This window comes from Cyanistes caeruleus, chromosome 10 (assembly GCF_971803275.1).
Source record: "Cyanistes caeruleus chromosome 10, bCyaCae1.hap1.1, whole genome shotgun sequence".
Lineage (NCBI taxonomy): Eukaryota > Metazoa > Chordata > Aves > Passeriformes > Paridae > Cyanistes > Cyanistes caeruleus.
Genome location: NC_141710.1, coordinates 19132698 through 19149260, shown reverse-complemented (window position 1 = coordinate 19149260; position 16563 = coordinate 19132698). Strand labels below are relative to the sequence as shown.

The window sequence follows — 16563 nt, the reverse complement described above, 5'->3', positions numbered from 1 at the left end:
TATGCAGCACATATGTCAACATCAGCACTCAATGTGTTTACAAAGAATTTCATTGAATAAAAGATCTGGCAAAACACTCCTTGAGTGACTGCAGTCTGCAGCACACAGAGCCCGTGACATGCCTCTTCTCTCCCCAGTGTTATATCTCACCAAACTGGTGACAAGTGTTAAGTGCCACAGGCTGTCAACCACCCACAGGGAGCAGTGGTTTCCTCACCATTTGCCCCTGTGCCTTTCCAAGAACAGCAGTTCCTGCGGGTTCCCAAAGCCCCCACATCTCACAAAGGCACATTTCCCGTGCTTCAGTGGGAACACAGCACAGGTACAGGGGCCTGCAACAGCAAAACATAATTTGTTCAGATCTTTGCCTTCAGGGTGAACACCGAGATGTTGCCAAGAGCCAGAAAATTTGTGATCTAATTTAGAGGCAGCGAGGCATGCCTTTTCTCCAGGTCCTTTGGAAAACAGAGTTGGGTTTCCACTTTTGCTTGATCTAGCAGGTTTTTTTGGTTTGTTTTATTTTTTCCTTTCTGGAGTACTAAGCCCTCTCCACAGAGCAGCATGCTGAGACAGAAATGAAGGCACACTGCTGGCTGGGCATGCAGCCTCATGCTCCTGCTGGATGGCAGGTCAGGCACTGGGACACTGAGTTAGGTGCTGGCAGTAATCAATCACAGCCACTAGAAAGAGGGGAGAGTAGGGGTTTACAATTAATTTTTGCCACAGGTGCACTATTAAATGTTTAGATGGCTGTTCAAAAATTTTTTGTGCACTTTCTCCCTAGTCCTTCATCACAGTACAAAAAAAATTGTGGTTACAATGACTGATAGGAGATTTCAGCTACAATTTTAATACAGAACGTTCCATTTTCCCTGTTTAACCCTGCCTCCTGTGGAGTGTTAGAGATGGCCTTAGAAATATCTCACAGACAGACCAGGGATCTTTTTCCCCCCTCTTCCAGAAAATTTCTGGGTAAAATCTGCTTCTTCCAGTCAAGCTAAAAATACTGCAAGAAAGAGTCTTTCATTGTGAAGCAGCACTTGGAAAGGTTTCCTAAAAGTCTCAGGCTGGGACTGAGAGTGTGAGCTCCTGATTTACACTTGGCTCTTGCACTGAACTGTTGTGTGTTATATGGTTTTGTTCTCCTTTGCCCCTGCTGCACTTGGACAAGTGACAGCCACAGGGCTGGAGATGCCAGCACACCCAGACTGCCCAGGCTCTGCCCAACTGCAGCTGGAGCACGAGGTGCCCCACACATGTCTGGCACTGCAGGCTTGTCAGGGAGACATCACCTTGGCCCCTTTCTGGGGTAGTTTGGATGAGGTTCTTTCCCGGGAAGGGCTTTCAGGGGTGACACCACCCCAGCTCCTGCCTGTGATACCTCATTCTGGCTCTGCCCGCTGGGGATCCCCCAGCAGATGACCTGCACAGAATGGATGACACATGGAAGTGCTGGATTTGGGGCAAAGAAGCAAAGAGATGTCCACACCTTGGCAGAGCCATCCCTTCTCCTAAAGGAAAAGGTTTCCCCTTTCCACCCTTTCTTCCCAGGAGCAACTCCCCAGGGGCAGCAGGTGATTCGTGTCACCTTTGCTGACTAAGGCAATGCTGGGTTTTGGCCGCCAGCACCTCCTGAGTTTTTACTCAGCCCATTACCATCGCTGCTGGCTCCTCTAGCAGTGAAGGGAGTCCTGAAGACGAAACATGTACGGCCAGCCCAGCTCCCTGTTCCCAGCACAGGCACAGGGAGTCACTCCGGCTCGGAGGCTGCAACGGTGAGGGGCTCGCGAGTGAGGAGCGAGTGTGAGCCTGCACCTTCAGACAGCCTCAGCGGTGACAAGGGGCATCAATCCATCCGTCCCTCTATCCATCAATCCTTCCATCCGCCTGTCCATCCTTCCGTCCGTCCGTCCGTGTCCGTCCGGAACGCGCCCGGCGCGGTCTCAGGGCCGGGAGCGGCGCGCGGGCTCCACCTGGCGGCGCTGGGCGGGCGCTGCAGCGCGGGCGTTCCCGGCCCTCGGCATTCCCAACATGGGGCATTCCCAACATGGGGCATTCCCGGCCCTCGGCATTCCCAACATGGGGCATTCCCAACATGGGGCATTCCCGGCCCTCGGCATTCCCGACATGGGGCATTCCTGACCCTCGGCATTCCCAACATGGGGCATTCCCGGCCCTCGGCATTCCCGGCCCTCGGCATTCCCAACATGGGGCATTCCCGGCCCTCGGCATTCCCAACATGGGGCATTCCCAGCCCTCGGCATTCCCAACATGGGGCATTCCCAACATGGGGCATTCCCGACATGGGGCATTCCCAACATGGGGCATTCCCAACATGGGGCATTCCCAGCCCTCGGCATTCCCAACATGGGGCATTCCCAACATGGGGCATTCCCGGCCCTCGGCATTCCCAACATGGGGCATTCCCAACATGGGGCATTCCCAACATGGGGCATTCCCGGCCCTCGGCATTCCCAACATGGGGCATTCCCAACATGGGGCATTCCCAACATGGGGCATTCCCGGCCCTCGGCATTCCCGACCTTAGGCATTCCCGGCTCTGGGAAGAGCCGGCGCACGCCCGGGCTTTCCCTCGCCTGGCACAGAAGGCCCGAAGGCCTGTAGTGGTGTGCATGGCCTCAGCCCACCCACACGGCCGCCCTGCGGCTGGCAGCTTTCCAGCAGCCACCCATTCACCGCCCCCTGTAATTGCATTTTTTCCAGTACCACAGGCTAAAGTTATCAAACCCTTCCATGCGCCTTCTTGCCTTTCGCAGCCCTGCAGGCTGGGGACACCCTGGCAGCACCCAAAGCACTGTTGTGATAAACGGGCCAGGAGACCAGCTTTTTTTAAAGCACCCAAAGCACTGTTGTGATAAACGGGCCAGGAGACCAGCTTCTTTTAAAAAGGCCTTGATTAAACAGGACAGCTCTGGGGTGGGGGCCCGAGGGGTCGCGCACACCGCCACTGCTCCCACTGGACACCGCAGAAGAGGAGGATCCGTGCAGCTCTGTCACTAGGGCAGAGCTGGGCCTTCCTTCCTCACGGGAGTCCCCAGAAAGACTCATTCTCTTGGCCTCGATAGTCTAGGGTGTCATCCCAGTCGAGTCTCCTCGAGGTTATGTCGGCCTCTGAAGGGAAGTCAGGGGACTCCTCTGGGTCTTCCTTGTTCGATGGTGCTGTTTTTATTCCTTCCCTTTTGCGTGACTCGTTGTTTCGGGGTTTTTTCCAGTCTGGGTGCGCCCCATGAGTCTCTGGTCTCTCTCTTGTTTGCATAAAAGTCAGTATGTCATCTTCCTCCTCAGGGCTGTACAGCAACTCGGGGCAGGGGTACAGTGTTGGCATGTGGGAGTCTCGGAGCAGTGGGGGCAGTGCCTGGCTGAACACAGAACAAGAAACACAGGGTACAGCAACTTGGGAGAGGGGGCAGGGCCTGGCCGAACAAGGAACAAGAAATATGGGGTACAGCAATTTGCGACAGGGGTACAAGGTAAGTAAACCTGGGACAGGGGTACAAGGTAAGTAAGGGGTTTACAAACAGCAACCGTAACATATTATTCTTAACACTGTCACACACAAGGGTGGTCACCGTCGGGCAGCGGGAATTGGCTCCTGAGACGGACACCTGCACACCGGGAGAGCCAACAGCACCTGCACACCAGGAGAGCCAACAGCACCTGCACTGCCTTTACAGGACACTTCTGCCGGCGGCTGAGCTGGCCAGCTGATGCTGGGCTGTCCATCCAAGCTGCAGTCTGGGCTGGGACCAGCATCGCACCGTGAGCCTGTGGCTGCTGGGCCCTGCCACATTTGGGGTGAAATCCGAGCTGGGCATCAGCGTCTCCTCTGGAGAGTCACTGTGAGAACCCCTGGAGAACCAGCTGCCAGCCGAGGCGACAGGGAGCTGAGCTGGGGATGCCTATTCCTGATTCCCAATGGATTTTGTCTCACCCACAGAGTGGCAGAATAAAAGCTGGCAGAAATGAGCGTTACTGGCATTTGTGTTCAATTCTCGCTCTGCAGGAACTTAGCTCTTCCAGCAATTAAAGACAGTTAGTGATATCCTCAACACTGCAAACACGTGCAACCAGTAATTACCAATATCACTTCCCCATCGGAGCTGCTGACTGCTGCTGTCTGCCCCCCCAACCCCTCAACTCTTCCACTTAAAAACACCTCACCAAAACCAAGCAAAACAAACCATTTTGCATTGCTTGAACAATCACAACACACCATCTGAGGCATACCTGGCCACATCAGTGCTTAAATCACTTCAGTAGAGATAGTGTAAAAGATACTGGTTCAAGCTACTCTGGAAGGATGGTGAACAACAGCAATTGTCCAATTCCACAGACTAAGGGTCAGATCCTCAACTGAAGGACTTGACTATGCAGCATCGTCGGCTCTCAAGGTGAGAAGAGCTGAAATGAAAACTGGAGGCTCATATATAATTCTCAGCCATTCCCAAGGCTCCCATGGCTGATCTGAGAGGCCCTCCCCAGCACCACAACCTGGACATACACCAGTTGTTCCACAGCAGTGGAGTATTTGTGATTCTGGATAAGTGGACCCGTAGTTCAGTTTCCCAGTCATCAGTGGAATGACAGGTGACTGCTGTAGGGGCTTGTGTGAAACTCTGGTATGTGAATTAAGCTGGCCACAAACCTTTCCCTTTCTTCCCCATCTGAGGGAACAGGCATCACCACAGTGCCCTGCTGCCAGCCTGGGAGAGCAGAGGGATGATACAGGATATGCCCAGAGGCTGCCTGCTCCCTGTATTGGCACCAGCTGGAGCTGTTGGGAAGCCATCAGCCTGCTTTTACAGATGCCTTGTACAAACATTTACATTTCTCTGCAGACACCATTTGGTTTTATCTGTGTGCTTAATCTTTTCTGCTGTAGCCAGCTGGGAGGGAAGAGGGCGATCCCAGACCCCACAGTGAGGTGCCACGAATTCTCCGAGCTCCCAGCCCCGAGGAGGATCCCAAGCAGGAGGGTCTGGGATATTCAGCATCACCAGGGATGCAGAGACAACAGGGCTCATCACTAGGTCATGTTGTACTCTTGAACTGTGTCTTACCTCAGGATTGCTTTTTGGGGAGCATTATCTCAGTCTCAGTGCCCCCTGAGGATGAACTGAATAACCACTGATGTTCCCTTTTATAGGTGGGTGAGAAGACAACAAAAAGACTCCCCCATCAGCAAACTGCACCAGCAGTCACACCCAGGAATTCCCAGGCCCTAAACCTGTGTTTATTTTCTGTCTGCTTTCCAACAGGAGAGGCAACTTAAAAGTTTAAATCTCACCAAAGCTGAGTGATTTAAAATGAAAGCTTTCCAGAAAGCTGGATTTACAAAATTTCAGGGAAAATACTGACATCTCAAAATATATTCTTATTCACTATTAGGAGAAAAACAAGCTTTTCCAAGCCAAAGTCACAGAACTTCTCTGTTTCCATGATGTTGAGCCGTTTCATTTTGATAATGTCAAAACATCCTAAAATACTGTCTTATGCAAAATAGTAAACAGATTAAGCATTTCAATAAGGCAAAATGAAATTAATTTATACAAGTCAAAATGGTTTGTTTTGACTTCCTCCTTTAAAAATTGTCAAATTACCAGAAACCTGAGGTTTCAACACTAACAATACAAGGTAATTCTTCCAGACTGTTTTAGACCAGCTCTTCACATAACAGCCAGACTGACTTCAGCCCCAGCAGTTTTGTTTTGTTGTTGCCTGCCCCACCTCCCACTCTTCTGGGGGCCTGGGATAAAGAGCTGAGTGCAGTTATGGTGTGTGTACAATACCCATGCTAAACCCTCAGGGCTGCCTTTGCTTTATTTTCTGCAACTTTCTGTAACTTTACCTGGGCCTGAGCAGGTAAAACTGAACAAAATGGCACCCAGGTGACACCTCAAAGGAAAATTGTGGCCATCAGAAGCAAAAAGCTGGAAAAGAATTGTTGTCACCTCTGTGGAATCACCAAGAGCACATACAGCTTGAGACTGGGCACTTCAATCTTGACTTCTGAGGCTGTACCAAACCACTCAGTCTATGCTAATTTGTAATTAGGAGTGGGTGATTTCTTGTATTGGCATCTCTTTTAAATGAAACTGAAAAACTCGTCCTGTTAGAGTCTGTCAGCATTTCCATTCTCTCTGTGGTTACTGCTACCTGAGAAAATCCAGACTGTGCTATTCCAGACCTCACCTTTCTTTCACAAGTAATTTTCAGGTATTTCAGCTCCTATGAAAGAGCTGAGACTATGTTTTTTGATGCTGCAAAGACATGGCCCAAAATATTCCCCCTATGTCTTTTCCTCCTGAGAACACAAAAAATCCTCTCCCCATCTACCCCAGTTTGTGCCCTGCTTTTAAGAAATGCACAAAGCTTCAAAAACTGGTTACAGCTCCCACAGGCAGCAAGGCCAACCAGCTACAACACAATGCAGGCTCAAAGAAGTGAGAGAAAATTTTAATTTTCACAAAACCAGTCTGCAGGCAGCCTGGCTCCCTGCACACATCACATGAGTGCCACTGCAGACCATTTTGACAAGGCAAGGATCCTCTCTCTGACATTTTGTTTTCCATCTCCCCTGGCTGTGGGTTCCCCAGGGTGCCAGCCACTGCATGCACCACCTCCCCTGTCTGAGCCCACTGCTGGGCCATTAAATGGTTTCTCCATCTGTCTTCAAAAGGGATGGCAAAAGAGACATCCATGAAACATTCTCTTCATATGTTTATGCCAGATAAGTCCTCCCACCAGCCAGTCTGACCTCCCTAGGGCAGCTGCAGGAGGGACCACAGAGGTCCAGATACATTTTCCCCAGTTCTGCTTTTTCCAACTTCAACACTGCGTTTTAATTTTCAGGCTATTTCTTCCTGACCCCATCAAGTAGCACCCTGAAACACAAAAATAGATCAATTTAGAGATGACAGTTTTAATTCAAATGCTAATCTCTGTTTTTATAAATGCATCCTCTCTAAGTTTCTTGGTTGTTTGCATACTAAACAGCCTGTCTTGTTTTCACTTTGCCACCTCTTTGTATTAGATTATTTTTACAGCTGACAAGCACCGTTAGACTGTGAGAATGCTGCAGTGTCAAAAGCAGATTGAATTTGCTGATTGCTGGAGTTCTTTGTGCTGCTCACACGAAATTCCTTCTTTCTCCTATAATACATCTGTTGTTTGTATATTCGATAAAGTTAATATCTGTGAAATCAGTCATTTCCCTGAGCTCTAAATTATACCTCAACAGACAGAAGATTGACTTCATTGTATTGACAAGAGAGAACTCTCAACTCTTATTATTTGTGGGGACTTGGAGAGATTACAAAAGCACACAGAATGGCTTTATCTGGGGAGTGTATTTCTGTAAAAGCTGATAAGGTGATGCATGCACATTAATGTGGGAATAGTCTTTAACAAACCTCCACCTTTCTAATAATTTTGGGAGGAAGAACTAAAGAAATAGCATAAATCAATACATCAATAATTTCTTCTCTTCATGCCAGTATCCTCTTTAACACTGATCTCATGTGCAAAATTTATGTCTACATAAATAATTCAGGAACCAATTAATCCAATTCTTTTATAATTACCTCTTATAATGGCATACAGCCCAAATCCCAGCAGTTTAATTGCTACTTAATGGAGATATTTATGACACCAACACCAGTAAAGAATATAGGCACTCTCACTTATGTCAATTAGGGACAGGGCTTAAGGTACTAAACTCCTGCTTTATATTTCAAACACCTCTGAAATCCTGGCCTTTAAGGCACACAGGTTTTCACTTCAGAGCAAGAGGCTCCAGCTCCCCTATTTCACATGGATGAGGGCTCATCCCTCATCAAGAAGTGAAAATTTCCTGTGTCTTGATTTAGAAATTAAGCTCTTCCTGCTTCAACTTAGCAGGCCTTGGATTTTCCCATTATCCCTTCAGAGGAACATGTGAGAGAGAAATCTTGCAAAAGATGTTTAGTGGCCTACCTAATTTGGTTTTTGTACTCAAGTGAGGAAGATATTTCCTGAGCACAGTGTGACACGCAATGCCTGCTATAAAAGCATCTTGTGAGGTTGTCTCACACATCCCTTAAATAATCCTCCTTGAAAACATGAGAGCATTCCTTGGAATTCTGGTCAGGGATGTTTTAAGCAACCTGTTACAGGATCAGCCAAGAATTGATATTGGGGCAGACAGAGGCAATGTGGTGTTTTTGGGAAAGGCTTTTTCTGCATTTGGCTGCATCAACCTGGTTTGACTCAGCCAAAGAAACCCTAAAGTTAAGGCAGCACAACAGCCACAGGATTTAGGCACTTTGGGTTCAAGAGAATGCATTTAGCTCATCCTGAATGCATTTTTGATTGATTTAAGGGAAAATAAACAGTTCTTAAATGAAAAATGAACACCCACGGATTGGCTGGCACAAATTTGAATACACTCACAGAAAATCACTCCTTCTACCAGTGCAATTTTCCCTTTGTTACCAAGTTCTAAAATGTTAATAGTTTTCAACTTGCAAAAACACAAATGTTCTGAAACTTTGTCCTGTTACTTGTAAAGTGCATTGCATTCAGAAGTACTTAGTAATTAGAGGGAATGTGCATTTAAAAGCTTAAGAATACAGCTTCTAACTGAGAGTCACTTAGTTTTTATGATTGCTTTTATCTTTACAAGCAGCTGAAGACATCTTCTGGAGTCTTAAACCTGTCCTAATCAAATGTTTCAGTCAGTGTATTTTCATGAGACCTGGTAAATTTATTCCATTATGCTGCTATTAATGGTGGATATTTATGCATTAGGATGCAAAGAAGTGACTCCTACAACTAACATTTTGCCAAAGAAAGTTTTGTAATTACATCAAGAGACTGGGAACTGGAATTCCTGGGTTTCTGCTGAGCTATGGGACAGACATAATGTGCTATCCCCAAAGGGAGTCACTTTGATTCCTTTATCCACTGAAGGCACAGTAATGTTTCTAAGGAATTATTGTGAATATATTTGATAAAAGGGTGACTTTCTTTGGCATTTAATCCCTTCACCTGCGTTCTCACTCCAGGGCATGTTACTGCTGCAAGGTTCTTAGAGGTCTTCAGAGCAGTTTTATTGGTGTTTGTTTATATGTGGTTAATGACTTAATCCCTTTCTCTCTGACCTGGGTCACAAAGCTGAGAAGCTGAATTTGAAGCAACAACACTGGATAAGAGGTAAAACAAAGAAGTTTATGGGGAAATCAAAAAGAAATTGCGTTGTTACTGAAGGTGTTTTCAAATAAGTCCTTTTTATTTGGGGAGAGGATTTATTTTTTTCTAGACTATCCAGCTTTTCAGAAAGAAAATGAAACCACTACTGCTCCAAGACCCGAAGACTGAAAACTTCTCAATTTCTAATACAATCTTAGATTTGTTTGTTCAATAAAAAAGAACATCTGACCTTCATGCTGCTAGATCCCTCACTCCCAGCAGTGATGAAGAGGCAGGGCAGACAGGCAGTGGGATCCCCTGGAGAACAGCAGGCAGCAGAGGTGTCAGAGGAATACAGGTGTTGCAGAGATCCCAAGGGAAGCCTAGAGGCAGCATCCAGGTTCCTCTCCCACACCTGCAGAGAGCCAGGCAGGCAACTCCAGCCAGAGATTGTTCTAATCTCAGCCTCTGGCTCTTCCTCTATTCCTAATAAACCTATCCCCAAGGACAAGGATATGAACAATTTCCTGGGGAATCCCATTGTCTTTTAGCATTGTAGGCCTTGTTTGTTTCCATTGTGAGAGCTTCAGCACCAGTGGTGCTACTCCAGGATGGTGCTGGACCAGTACAGGGGGACCACTGCTCATCTCCAGGGTCTCCCCTTTCCCTGGACACCAAATACTCGGGAAAATCCAAGATATGGGAACAAAACTGAGCCCTGTCAAAGCCTCTCATGAAAAAAGAGAAGAATCCCATGCCAGGACAGCCTCTATCCTAGGACAGATCTCTAGTGGTGTCCTCTCTTGTCTGCCACGTGCCAGGTGGGCAGCCCAAACTCTGGCCTTTCCATGTGCCAGTGCAGCCTAGAGTTCAAGGATCTGTTGGGTTGAAATTTCCCATAACAGCTCTATCTGGCTGAAATGTTCAACAAAAGACTTCACAGAGAAAGATATGTTATTCAAAGGAGTGTCTGGAGTTTTGTAACTGCCCTGACTTTGGTGGAAGAAGTCTCCTCTTTGAGCTGATGGTGATTTATCTGCTCTATTAAAACAGTGACAAGGCCCTGGTGCTTTCAATGGGACCAGAAATTGGCCTGTCTGTGAAAAGGCAAGAATGGAGGTTTCACCTCAGTTGCTCTGATTTAAATGTAGAGAAGCTCTTGTGACTCCTTTTGTGTTATTTCTGCTCTAAAAGAACAGGACAGGGAACAGAGCTGTGCCTAGGCTAATTGCCTAGGCTGAGACCATCAAATAGCTCAAGCAAAAATATTTTATCATGGAATTCCCAAATATATTTGGGAAACTACTGATTAATTTCTCAAAAGTTACATAATTTCTTTTCATTTAATAATAACAAAACCAACAAATTTTAAAAACAACAACAACAAAAAACTCAACACCAAAAAAAACCCAAACCAAAACAAACCCCAAACAAACCCAAAACAACCAACCACCCAAACTCCTGTGCCACTTCTCACTTACATTAAGAATATACTTACCTGGACACGTGTATCTGTTTTTCCTCACATTTCTCTCAAGGTACATTTCAGCCAACAATAAATACCTGCATTTAACAAATAAAATTCTATGGTAATTTCACAATCAACAATGCCTCGTGTTAGGAATTCCATTATTAAATCTGATTGAATATGATTAAGTATGGCTCATGCTTTCCAAAATGGGTTGTATGATGTATTTAAATGAACTCATTAGTGGTTAATGCAGCAAAGCGCTTTCTAAATGCTAATGTTTGGCTGCCTTTGGCTCGTTAATTAATTTGAAGATTGTGTAATTATGGGAGCTTTCGATTAGCATACGTCTCTTCTTTTTATTCCCAAACGATGGTTGTTTGTGTGTAACTATTGGAAATTCAATTATATTTATAATAAAAATAGGACACTGAACTGCCCAAACAAGCACACTCTGCAGGGGAACAGCATCTTTTGCTTTAAAGTCTCCTTTATTACTGTTATTTTCGAAAAGAACACGGGCTCAGCAGCTTTCTCTCAGCACAGAGAAGGGAGAGCAAAGTACATGGCATTGCCAGATAATTACACACCCCTGAAGAGCTGTGCTGGATTCGTGAGGGCTGAATGCAGCTTGGGAAGAAGCAGGAGCAGAGCCTGGCTTGTTTCCTCTCTCTCTTCCCTCCCCCTCCTTCGTTTTTTCAAATTTATTTATTTTGTACTTTGCTTTTAAAGGCCAACAAGCCCAAAATGAGGCAGTGGGGCCCAAACAGTGCAGCCAGAAGAGAGGAGCTGGTGTGTGTGTGCCAGGACAGACACAGCCCCAGGCTCCTGGTGGATGTGCTGAGCCAGATTCCAAGGATTCTGCACCGGCTGGAAAAGCCACACCTGTTAAACTCTGCTGGTATTCTGGGCAATGAAGTGCAGCACTGGCAGCTGCACTTTAAATAACACCACAAATGGACATAGAGCAGAAATAGCCTTTTAAGCAGATACTAGGCACAAGGATGGGGCTATAAATGTAACAGAAACAGAACTGAGTTTTGTGTGTGTTGCCATCAAAGCTTGTGTCTGTAACAGAGACTTGGATTAAAAGAGCTTGGGACTCATCAGTGCCCTACAGGGATAACCCATGTCCAAGACTCCTGGAGCTTCTTCCTGGGTAGAAGAAGAAAAAAAAGAGCTGAACCTCCTGGAGACATTTTGAATGACAATGACTTAAAAATTAAGTCAACTCCCTTAAGCATTTCTCCCATGCTTTTCAAAGGCACATCTGATTTCTCTAACAAGTCCCATGGTTGTCTTCCCAGCAACACTGAATTCACATCAGTCCTTATCATAACAGGGAAGTTGTTTGTCATCAGATTTTGTTTCCACTCAGTACAGGGTTCTCTGCTGTAGTTATTATCCAGGGCCATACACAGCTGGATGGAGCAGTATCACAAGTGTAAAAGCAAGGAAAACAAACCTTGGGGTTCATTAGCATGCACAGCACTGCCTGAAAGGAGCCTTTCTCTCTGCCAGCAGCTGCAAGAGCAGCAAGACATTAACATATGGAATAATTAAGGCAAATAAGTAACTACTGCATTTTCTACTGAAACAGAACGACTTTATTTTCTCAGTCAACTTGTATCTCAAAAACATCCAATGTGCATCACTTAGACAAATCACCTGACGACTGTGGATTTTAAATTGCTGTTAACCATGGATGCTCATCCTGTGCACTTCTATATGGATATATAGTATTAAAAAATGAGCAATTAGGCATGATTTAACAGCACCAAAACCTCAACACTGCATCTTCCTTCAAGGGAAAAAGGCAAGGAATGATTGTGAAGCACGACCTGTTGGCTGGGCTGAACCACTGCCGCTTCCAAAACCAGAATCCCTCAGGTGCCAAAGCGCCTGGGGTGGGTGTTACTGATGACCTGCACTGAAATGTCACCTCCTAAGGCAGCTGGGAAGGTGAATCACTGACTCAGCAGCTGACAGAAAGCAGCAGAAGATGCAGGAATAGAAACAGGCCAGGGAAGAATGGTACTGCTGAAGGGTGCAGGCACAGGCAGCTCACAGGAAAATCAACAGAGCTTTTGCCAGGCTCTGGAAGGGAAAGCAAGGAAGGAGGAGAGAACCAGGCTCCCAAGCAGCTCCTGCAACCTGCAAAGTCTCTTGGGCTGATGAAAAATAAATGAAACAATACCTACAGCGTGCACTTCAGCCATGGCATTGGCACTGGGAAAAGGTGTAGCACAGTTTAACAGGACAGCACCAAAAATGAGAGAAAAGCAGTGGATTTTCATACAAAACTGCAACCACTGTCTGAGGTTACACTGAATGTCTGTATTGATATGTTTGAAGCCAAAGTCACAGAGACAGGGGTTGGGTTTTTTTGTACTAAAATTGTACTGAAGTTCCCAGAGATTTGGCTGCTGAATTTCTGCCACCCTAGAAATATCTGTAATTCCAAGAGGGAAAAAGCCTTCCATCGTCCTGGGGTATGACATTTATGGGTGAGAAAGGCAAAACATAGCATTGCTCACATCCCCCTCCCTGTTGCTGGTTAGGAGATTCTCTGGTACCAATCTCACCTCAGATCCTGCACCAGTGCCTGTGGCACATGCCACTGGGAGCCAGGACAGTGGGAAGAGCCAGCACTCCTGCAGGACAAACCCATGCAAGGAAACAAAAGGAAGGTCTGGAATTGCACAGCAGCCAGCTCTAACATCCAACTGTGCCTGGGGAAGTTGCCCTGTTGCTCTGCAAAGCTGACAGCCTGGTGCTCTTCCTGAAATCCTAACCTTTCCCTGCATCCCCAGTACACCCACACAGACCTGCACCTGCTATAATTCCCTTTGGAAGGGCACTCCCTCCACCCTTCATCTGGAAGGATCATGGTCCCAATGCATCAGCTCTTTTATCTGCCTTTTAATCTCCTTTTTTCCACACTTGAGGCATGCTCCATCTTCCCTTCTGCAGACAGGGAAGGCCTGCACACCATCATTTACTCAGCGGACGATGAATCTGACAGTCTAATCTTAACTTCTTAACAGCTGTGTTTATTTACTTAAGTAGTAAATTGTTTCCTCTAAAGCACAGAGGGGTTGGTTTGAACAGACACACATCTCTGCAGTTGGGGGAGGTTTGGTACTCGCACATGCTTTCTTTTGGAACTACACATTTTTCTATCACTGAAGTATCTGAATTACAGGCAATCTTGGGATCTGAGCTTTGTTTTAATGACTCCTCTGGCTGCTGCTTTCTATCGAGGGGGAGGCAGGCTGGAAGTGCAGTAAATTGGCTTGCAGGAAATGGGAAATAATAACACCACTTACGCTCTGAATCTGACTGACTACACTTGCTCCTGTTCCAAGACACTCTTCTGTTACCTGTTTGTAGCTCAGTTCAGGTGACACGAGCAATTCCAGCACCACATTGTCCTTTCAGCCTGTATCCACACGGGATACTTCAGTACCAGCAGCATCACTCGAGGTCAGAAGAGCTGCCAGGATACTTTGTGTCACTCACTCACTCACACCCTGAAACTTAAAATCCAGCCCAATTAGTCCAGATCAAGCTGTTTTTTGTGTTTCTGGAAACAGCCCTCAACACATGGCGAGTCCTGCTGGGACAGCAGCAGCTGCTGAGCTTGCACTGCTCTGCTGGATGCTCCTGCTCACCACAGAGCTGCACAGAGCACAGCTCCCACCCTAGCACTGCGAGAAGGAAATCCTGAAATCTCACAGCTTGCCGTGAACCAAGCACTGCTGCAGCCATCCCAGCTGGAATTGCAAGCTTTGGAAAAGAGAGCAGATGCAGAAATCCAATGGAAAAAGAGCACAACCTTCCAGCTCAGCAGCAGTAGTGGTAATTTCTTAATATTAATGAACATGTACCATGATATATGGTCCCATGCTAATTAAATCTCCTCTTCTGGAATCCACTTCTCCTTGGGGATATGGAAGCAGCTGAAAATACAGCACACACCTACCCTCTCTATCACCTCTGGGACTGCTGGATCCTTAAAAGTCCTCTCTCAAACAGGGCTGTAAAAGGAGATGCATTTTCTCCTTACTCCCCAAGGCAGCAGCAGTCTCACTTGAGCAATGGCCCCTACTTAGTCTGCAGGTGCTTGGGGTTTTCCAGTTCTAAAACATGGTATGTGTTTAAAGCTTTTTATTCACAATAAATCTGGATATTGTTGAATCCTCATGACTTTGGTCTGTTTGAAAGAAGTCCTTCATAAGACAGTGGTCAGAAACCAAATATGTGGGTCTGCATGAGACAGAAGCAGCCTTGTCTGAAATACTTTTATATCACATTAAAAAGCATTTACTGCCTGAAAGCATATCTAATATAGAGCAGTTAATATTTTTTCTCTCTTCCTTGTCACTATTACCAACGTCTTAATGTATCACTGGAGCATTTCCTGAATTCACTTTTCTGTTCTGTTTCAGTGCAGGCCCTGCTTCCCAGGAGCTCTTCTCTCTCCACTCTCCCTGTTTCTGGAACATTTCTGTCACAATGCTGATTTGGGAGCAGGGTCCCAGGTGGAAGGCATGGGCAGATACAACCCTCAGCCTGGTTCTCTGTCCTATTTTGGGGGAAATTTTGAGTTTAATTCCTAGCTTTGCCACAGACCTGCTGGGCAGCCTTGGACAAAAATCTGTCACTGATTGGAAACCAGGAATGGGGAGCAATGCAAAGGCTGCAGAAGGGAAAAAGGACGTTTTTGTAAAATCCCCCCAAAACCAGGAGGGTCCTTGCTGGGACATCAGCAAAGCAAAAACCTATAAATTATTGAGCTACTTCTCAGAGTTATTATAGCAGAACTGTGAAACCAGAAATCTTATTTTGTTTTCAGTTTCTCCCTGCATTGTTTCTGAGACTGTATTTCTTATAAACAAGATTCTTATTTCAGTATTCATTAGATTGTCTGTCAAGGAGAGCAGCTGGTGTTGATGAATTGATTAAGGCACTCTGAGGATGGTTCAGCTTAAAGAAGAAAAGGCACAACAGATTTCAAAGAAGTAAAAGGCTGCTGTGAACAATAAACAGCTTTTTTCCCCCCCCCCCACATTCAGGGTGGACAAAATGCTATGTTTTTAATTGCACAGAAGATTCAGATTAGAGAGGAAAGTGCTTTACCATTAAGGCTATTGCAGTATTTCAACAGGAAAGCCTTGGAGAGCAGGACCATGTGCAGCTCCCTGACTGCCAAGGGTCCTTCCACACCTACAGCCTCAGACCTTCCCCCTCACCTTCCTCATCACTCGGTGATTCACATTATTTTCAAAAAGAAACTCCAGAAGCAAAAGGATTCCCTTTATTCTGCTCAATTACAAGTACTCCTAGAGAAAGTGGAATAAAATGGTTGAAGAGCTGCACAGAACTCTTGGAATTCTTATATCCATGCAAAAAGTGATCCAGCTGCAAATGCAAAGAAGTCCCAATGTGCTGATTTCAAACTAACAGAGCACTATGGGCACAGATTTCTCATCCTTATTGTTTCTTATTGCCCAATTCAAAGGCACAATTTACCTGCAACTAGAAGAGCATTTGGTAGAAACACTGAGTCGATTTATCCACCCAGCCAAGCAAACAGTAATAAGCCAGGAGATAAAATAAATAAATGGGTCAACAAGTATTTCGCTCTTGAATGCTCAAGATAAATTATACACCTAAAGCCCAAAATTGGAGATCACTCATTGTCCAGACAACAGCACCAAACTACACCTCTATACAGCAGACATTTCCAAGAACTATTGGAGAATTCCCTGCTTGAACAACACACAAGGTAAAGTTATAATTTGTTCCCTATGAAAACTCTACTGAATGATTTTCCCATAGAATTAGCTGCAGGAACTGGATATAAATAAATAGAATAAAATAATAGAATATTTAATTCAGCA

At 45.9% G+C, this 16563-nt stretch overlaps 1 protein-coding gene and 1 long non-coding RNA gene across 2 annotated transcripts in view; one reads left to right on the top strand and one right to left on the bottom strand.

Moving 5' to 3' along the window:
• Window positions 1–6341, bottom strand: part of LOC111933206 (uncharacterized) — a 105218-nt gene extending 98877 nt beyond the window's left edge. The window contains exons 1-2 of the mRNA XM_086844328.1: window positions 2869–6341; window positions 1657–2815 (exon numbers count right to left, since the gene is read on the bottom strand). Coding sequence (XP_086700454.1) covers window positions 1871–2815; window positions 2869–3069 — 1146 coding nt within the window. The 5' untranslated portion in view covers window positions 3070–6341 and the 3' untranslated portion in view covers window positions 1657–1870. The remainder of the gene's footprint in view (window positions 1–1656; window positions 2816–2868) is intronic.
• LOC147651351 (uncharacterized) lies at window positions 2897–10641 on the top strand. Its single transcript, XR_015274598.1, has 2 exons — window positions 2897–3491; window positions 3582–10641. It is a non-coding gene; the product is annotated as an uncharacterized LOC147651351 (long non-coding RNA).
• Window positions 10642–16563: the final 5922 nt, after the last annotated feature.